Here is a 7944-nt window from a genome sequence, read left to right on the forward strand (position 1 = left end):
CCCTTATTGCTAGAACAGTGCCTTATGAACATTTAGCCTACCATGAGGAGCTTTGATTGGTTGATTGGTTAGGCTGTCACTGAGTTAATAGAATAGTTGTAGAAGGAAATTATACATTTCTTTAGTCAAAATGTTTTATTTCAGAAAGTATCCAGTTTCTTCACTAAGTCATAAAAGTATCAACTTAGAAAACAAAGAATTGGAAGCTGAGATTTGTGGCCGAGAGGACTAAAAATGGTGAAACGTTTATAGTAGACATTCTGTAGATGTATAAATTAAAGGGATTCTATAATTATGATCCATTTAAGCAATAACTGGGTTGTGACTTGCATCTGGAGGATGGGAATCATAATAATCAGTTGACTTATGAGCTTTCATTTTATTTGCCCTTACTCTTTCCATCTTTTTGTTGTACTTTCTTCCCTTACTTGTCTTTGCTTCTTACTGAACTTTTTTTTTTCTCTTAAGTTCTGATTCTTTCTTTCCTTTAACTTTGTGCTTTCCTTCATCACTTTTCTTCATAGCATCATTTTCTTCTGTATCTGTCTTCTTCCTTGCATCTCCCTGCTTTCCTTGATCCTCAGAGCTCTCTCTCTTTACTCGAGGCCCCTGAACTTGTGGTATTCCAGACTCACTATTGTCTACTGGGGACTTCTGTCCTTGGGGTATTCCAGCTTCACTATTCTCTACTTGGGACTTCTGTCCTTGTGGTATTCCAGCTTCACTATTCTCTACTTGGGACTCCTGTCCTTGTAGTATTCCAGCTTCACTATTCTCTACCTGGGACTCCTGTCCTTGTGGTATTCCAGCTTCATTATTCTCTACTGAGGACTCCTGTCTTTGTGGTATTCCAGCTTCACTATTCTCTACCTGGGACTCCTGTCCTTCTGGTATTCTGGTGTCACTCTTTACTTGAGATTCCTGTCCTTGTTTTATTCCAGACTCACTCTTCTTTACTTGGGATCCCTGTCCCTGTGGTATTCCAGACTCACTCTTCTTTACTTGGTCATCCTGTTCTTGTGGTATTCCAGTATCATTCATCTCTACTTGGGCCTCCTGTTCTTGTGGTATTCCCATGTCACTCACCTTTACTTGGTCTTCCTCTTTTAGTATCCTGGTGTCACTCTCCTTTTCCTTGACCTCCATTCCTATCTTGCCTTTCTCCAACTCAGTGCCTTTTGCTTTGCTTTTTGACTCTGGTTTGTGCCTTGATGTCAAGGATTCATCAGAATCTGTGATTTCTTTCTTTAATGTTTTCTTGTTTTCTTCTTGGCTGCTCTCAGACTTTATAGTGGCTCCATTTTTTAGAATCTTGGCCTTGAAATCTGATTTTTTTGCAAGTTCTGCATCCATGTAACCTGGAAATATAACTGAGCACACAACAAAAGTGCACAATTCAGATATCAAGTACTTTGTCTTTATTCCTACTTTTCCCCCTGATATTGGTTTATTTTTTGTCTTAAAACTGAAAAGCTGGAGATAACTTGAGATTTCCTGAAAATGTAAAATGATGGAACTCTACACTTAAAATTATACAAGTATTGATAATATTCCAGACTCTCTTCAATAAATTGGAAGATTATTGAAAGAAGAGGTAAAATGTATTACAAATGAACTGGTTGGCATACATTCAGTACATTATGGCTGATGAATAATACTTAATAGCTAAAGGAGGATGTATTCTGAAAAGAAATGGAATTTATTTTTAGAAAAAATTGTGCAAAAATGCAATAATTGTTTCTTAAAATAGAAAAAACTCAAAATATGCTTTGGATATTGAATATAAGAATGTCTCATTATTCACAAGTAATAATAGTACTAGCTGGTAATCATTGGGTGCTTATCATATATCAGGCACTCACTGATCTGAGCATTTTATATAAAGTATTAACTCATTTAATCCCCACAACAACCATATAGGGCAGGTACTATTATTATCCCCATTTTACAGATGAAGAAACTGAGGTACAGAAAGTTTAAATGACTGTGAATATGCCTTGGAGTCAGTAAGTGGTGGAGCTGGGATTTGAACCTGAAAAGTCAGACTTCAGAGTTCAGTCTTAACCAATGCCTAAGACTGCTCCTTATGATACCTGCAAACTCACTTTGCAAAAATTTCTGGTCCCTTTTCCCATGTTTAGGTAAGTCAGCTCTACTATGTCTCAATTTCTGTGTGATCTAATAAAACCTGAATTTTTAATTTTAATTTAATTTAATTTAATTTTTTAAAGATTTTATTTATTTATTTGACAGAGAGAGAGACAGCCAGAGAAGGAACACAAACAGGGGGAGTGGGAGAGGGAGAAGCAGGCTTCTCACTAAGCAGGGAGCCTGATGTGGGGCTTGATACCAGGACCCTGGGATTATGACCTGAGCCAAAGACAGACACTTAACGACTGAGCCACCCAGGTGCCCCCAAACTGAAATTTTTAGCTTCTGCTTTCTTTTTTCTTATTTTAGTGATTTGGCTCCCTGATTAAGAAAAAAAATGTTACCAGGAAATGTTACTGTGGGTTCTTGCTGTGAGCAATGGCATACCTTCCTTTAAGAAAACCGATTTAAATATTTAATGTAGTAGAAAGAATACTGAATTTAAAAGCTGAATCAGAACACCTGGGTTTAGTATTCTTGCTAGCTGGGTTTATTTGGGTAAATCCCAAAGACTCACCTTCCTTATATTTAGTTTGCTCTGCCCACTTTGTAGAATTATTTAAGGATTCTAGACAAATGTTTAAGGAGCATCGCTTGTACAGACAGACTGGTTCAAATCCTGGCTTCATACGTAACTAGTCAGGTGAGCTTACTTAGCAAACCTTACTTTGTTATCTGTAAAATGGGTGCAATAGTAGTAGCTACTTCACAGAGGTGTTATGAGGATTAAATAATATTATCTAAGTAAAGCACTCAATGCAGTACATGGAGCATAGTAAGTAGTCCAATAAATATTGGCTATTACTACTACCAAATGAGATCATATAGGCAAAAACTCTGATCTATCAAGACAAGACATTCTTAGTTCCAACCCAATTCTTTAGAGGAATACTTAATTGCTTTACAGGAAGATTTCTTGCTTAAAAATTAACATTTTTTTTCATAGAAATAGCCTTTTGGTATGTTTAGGGTTTGATGTCTGAAATATTGATGCACACACAACCGAATTACAAGTTGCAAAAGATGAGACACACCTGCATTAGGTAAAGGTAACTATGAATCCAAAGAGATGCTGTAGTTATCTTAAGAATAACGTTAAGAACCTTACAATAATGCTTTCTGAACCTTTTGTGTATTTTTTCCTCCCTAATGATTATTTAATAAGATATGGGTACTGACATTTTATTCTAGATAAGCCCACTTCCAATTTACTAATGAAAATCAGTAGTAATATATCCTAAGTATTTTTGTACTTAAAAAGAGAGTTCAGAATATTTTGAAATCTGACAGTACTACCAGTGGACCCTTGTTTTTTGGGAGGATGTGGTGTGGTCTGGAGAAGAGCATGTTTTTCCACTGAAGCTTCCAACCTTACAAATTTGGTGGAATGTGGTCCTTAACAAGCTGACTTTTCATAATATATGAATATTTTTAGTTTTACCATCTCTTGGGAATAATTTTTTTCATATTTACTACTGTGTATACTACTGCAGGACCCATTTTTAAGCTAACTTTATCTCTTAAATTATATAGATTTTTGTTAATCAAAGGTAAGTATTCTAGGATTTAAAGAAACAATGTTTATTCTAGTTACACTTTTCCTAATTTTATAGGATTTTAAAGAATTTTATTCTTTTTCCCACCAAACTAAAAAATACTTCTAGTCACTTCTAATAGTATCTTCATATCTTTGGTTGTTTTAATATCTTTGCTGTATATTTTCCATCTTGAACTTAATTGCATTGTAGAAGTAAGCTACAAATCATTATTCCACCAAATCCTAAGTTCTTCCCTCCTTTCTCTCAAATTTCTAGATACTGCATAAATCTTTTTTTCCCCTGGGATCTCATAATCTCTATAATATAAAGATTTGTAAGCGCTGGCTGAAAGTCCATTTATTGCACACAGTAGACTATATGGCAAAATTCTAATTATAAGGGAAATATTTAATCAAGACCTTGGCAATCATTATAATGTACGCAGGCTACTTAAAGATTTTAAGCTGGATTAATTTTTGTTAAAGCTAAAAGATATCATGAGTTAGCTATCATAGTAATAATTCTAATTATATGATACTTAAAATAACTAGACTATGGGCCTTATTAGAAAAATATTCCTATGAAGTTCTTTACCCAGTGGCTGTCAGGGAGAGCACACTCAGATCTAGACCATAAAGATCTGTTAAGCATTAGGGGCATGACTCATTGTAGATCTCAGTCCATGAATTAACATTTAAAAAAAAATCATATATGGAGATGAGAAATTAAGAGACTTAACTTGAAAGGGTGATGAAGTTTGATGAGCTGATCTGTCTTATATCTTTCTTTGAACAATGAATTAAACCTTAATCTCTTTTTGCTAAAAATATCAACTGGGAAGAATATGTTTAAAATATTGTCAACAAGAATATATCTTTTACAAGAAAAAGTTTTAAAAGGTTGAACTGATTTTTTTCCTGGCAATTTAAAAAAACCATAGTCATTAAAAATGAATTCACTTCCAGGGAGGGCCTTAGCCTATGATTCCTTCCCAAAGCCCTCTTTCTTTTTGTAAAGAAAACATACACACTCGTATCACCTTCCCCATGTGGGGAGGTCGTTTGAGAGAGGCAGATACATCATGATTGCTCTGAATGTATATTATTTTTTGTACTGTGAATGCAAAGAAAACAATTATCCCTTTCAACTTCACCTCCTCCTACTCACAAACCCACTCTCCTAGGGTGAACTGAGAAAGAGGAACAATTAAATATAAAGATATATTTTGTGTTTATTAGTGTTTGGAAAGTTTGAGATGCCTGAAATATAGCTTACTAAATTTAAGTTTTACTTGCTTCTTATGGTTGTATATTTACAGAGTTTTAAGAATTATTATTCTGTTTCATATGATTTTCTTGAAGAGCTGAGGCATTAAATAATCCTGATGGGAAATCTGAATTTAGAAAGCAGTTAAAAGCCAAACATTAATCTAGATGGGATGTCTTTTATTTTTAAAACTATTCTTTTGCATACATTTAATTATATATCTTCTCTAGTGGATGTGTATTTGTATTTACAAACATTTTATTTATAGATATGGTTTCAGGACTAATCACAAAAAAGGCCTTTGTGATTCAGTATAGAAGGCAATGTGTTGGCATGGAAAGAGTATGTACTTCGGAGATAAGAAGTCCTGGATTTAGATCCTGACAGTGCTGTTTACCAACTCTTTAACCTTAGGCAAGTGTGAGCAAATTTACTGATTTGTAAAGTGGGGAATAACAATAGCTAGCAGACAGGCTAAGAATAAGAGATAAGGTTTTTCTAGCACAGTGCACAGTATATAGAAGGGCTCAATACCTACTATTCCTCAAAAGTAAAGTTACTTAGAAGGCAAGAGAAAATAGATAAAGTTTTTTTCTTAACTAGTTATTTTTTCTGGTAATATGATTCAGTGGACCTTCACTTATAACCACAAAAAGAGTTCTAAATTACCAGCAAAAAACTCACAAAATTTAGAAACCAATCTTTCTTTCATTATAGTTTGCTGGGAGTTAGAAAGGAGATTCTTTTTCAGAGCCTAGAAGATGGCCAGAGATTATGGCATCCTTTTGTATGAACTTCATCTCCTCTACAGCTGTCTCTCCAAAAATAGTTATTTAAAATATTAGAAGAGTCTGGAGAATAGGAAAATTTAAAATGTCCTTAGAAACACAAGTCTCTGTTTTGGGAGTAGAAACAGCAAATCCAGAAAATATAAACAATGTAAAATATCACAGTTGAGAATAACTTACCCATAGGAGATAGTGCTAAAAATAAAACACAAAAGATCGATCAGTGGGAATTTTCTAACTCAAGGAAAATCCCACTCCCAATAATAATACCCTTTGTAGGTGAATGCAGAAACAGCACCACCAAGTACTATAAAACCCTCTGTTTCATCCTCAGGAGTGCTGCTGGCCAACGCTCCACATCCTACTTCACAGACACAGGTTTCTTTAGGATGCCATTTGTTAATGTATGGGATAGAATCCTTGGGTAGGTAATATCTATTCTACTAAATTTCAAACTATAGCATTTCCTACTTTCATTGTTCTCTCATAAGTCAGTTTTTTACCCACTCCCCTTTAGATCATTTGGAAAAATATGTAATGTTGGCCAATTATCAAAATCACCACCTTGTCCTGACACTTACTCTTTTTGTCAATTTTAGGTGATTTTCTTTTTTTAGTAAAAATTATCCATTGTCAGATGATAGCACAAGGAAAACAGGCTCCCTTGTGGTAGACTAGCTGGGAATACATGCTACCAATAATCTTTGGTAGAAAATAACCAGAATTATGAGACAAGACCATTATATTTTGTTCCAAAAGAAAAGAAGAAAAGTATGAGAAAATAACTTATTTAAGAAATATTGACTACTCTAAGGTAGAAGAACATGAAATACAAAAAAATTGGGTAACAAAAACTCAAAGGTCCTAGACACAGAAATAGGTAAGGCAAAGAAATGATCCAAACTTACTGATTTTTCCAGAGCTGTCCACTGAAAGAGATAAGAAAAAAGCATCAGTAGGTGTTGGGCTTTCCCTTCTTACACAAAGCCACACTCTTCTGCACTGGATGGGCAGAATCTGTGTCATGAACAACTAAGTTCCTTTTATTTAGATGTAGGGAACCTCCATTATCCCTCCCCTTCCTCTTGGCCTGTTACTGTTTAGAAAGATCTTGTGATTAGCTATTTTATGAAAATATTTTGATTAAATATATTTACATATTGTACAAATTCAAGGTGTTCAACATGTTAATTTGGTACATTAGTATATTATAATATGATTGCCATTGTAGCAATAATTAGAACCTCTATGACATTACATAATGATCCTTTCTTGTGGTTGTAACCATGAAGTTCTAGTCTCTTGGCAAGTTTGGTGACTGTCATACAATATTGTTGTCTATATTCACTATACTATGCATTAGATCTCTAGGACTTATTTACTACTTGTAAATTTGTACCTTTGAATAGCACCTGTCCTATCCCCCCACCCACAGTCCCCTAGTAACCCCCATTTTACTTTCTTTTTTAAATAAATTTGGCTTTCCAGATTCCACATATAAATGATACCATACAGTACTTGTCTTCCTCTGTCAGACTTACTCATTCAGCATATTATGCTCATGTTTTTGCAAATGGCATGATGTCTTCCTTTCTCACTGTCGAAGAATATATCCTGTGTGTGTGTGTGTGTGTGTGTGTGTGAGACATCCTCTTTATCCAGTCATCCATTGGTATGGGCAATTAGTTTGTTTCTGTACCTTGGCTGTTGTGAATAATGTTGCAATAAACATGAACGTATATGTATTTTTTAATATCCTGTTTTCATTTCCTTTGGATATATACCCAGAATGGAATTGCTGCATCATATGGTAGGTCTGTTTTTAATTTTTTGATGAACCTCCACATTGTTTTCCATAGTGGTTGAGCCAATTTACATTCCCACTAACAGTGTACAGAGGTTCCCTTTTCTCCATATCCTTGCCAACACTTACCTTTTGTGTTCTTGATCATAGCCATTCTAGCAGGTATGAGGTGATATCTCATTGTGGTTTTGATTGCATTTCTCTTGATGATTAGTGATGTTGACCACTTCCCATGTACCTGGTGAGCACTTGGATGTCTTCTTTGGAAAAATATCTATTCAGTTCCTCTGCCAAATTTGTATTCAGCTTCTTTTTTGCTATGGAATTGTATGAGTTCTTTATATATTTTGGATATTAACTCATTGTCTAATATATGGTTTGCAAAAAGTTTTTCCCA

General features: G+C 34.6%; 1 protein-coding gene across 1 annotated transcript; it reads right to left on the bottom strand.

Annotated features, from left to right (window-relative positions):
- Positions 1-303: 303 nt before the first annotated feature.
- Positions 304-7701, bottom strand: TSBP1 (testis expressed basic protein 1). Its single transcript, XM_045866063.2, is given in 2 exon segments — positions 304-1358; positions 7677-7701. Coding segments are annotated over 2 exon segments (1080 nt in total).
- Positions 7702-7944: the final 243 nt, after the last annotated feature.

The sequence above is a fragment of the Mirounga angustirostris genome, unplaced genomic scaffold (genome assembly GCF_029215605.1).
Source record: "Mirounga angustirostris isolate CCGP_5_RB_7025 unplaced genomic scaffold, mMirAng1.0.hap1 SCAF_8, whole genome shotgun sequence".
In the NCBI taxonomy this organism is placed as follows: domain Eukaryota; kingdom Metazoa; phylum Chordata; class Mammalia; order Carnivora; family Phocidae; genus Mirounga; species Mirounga angustirostris.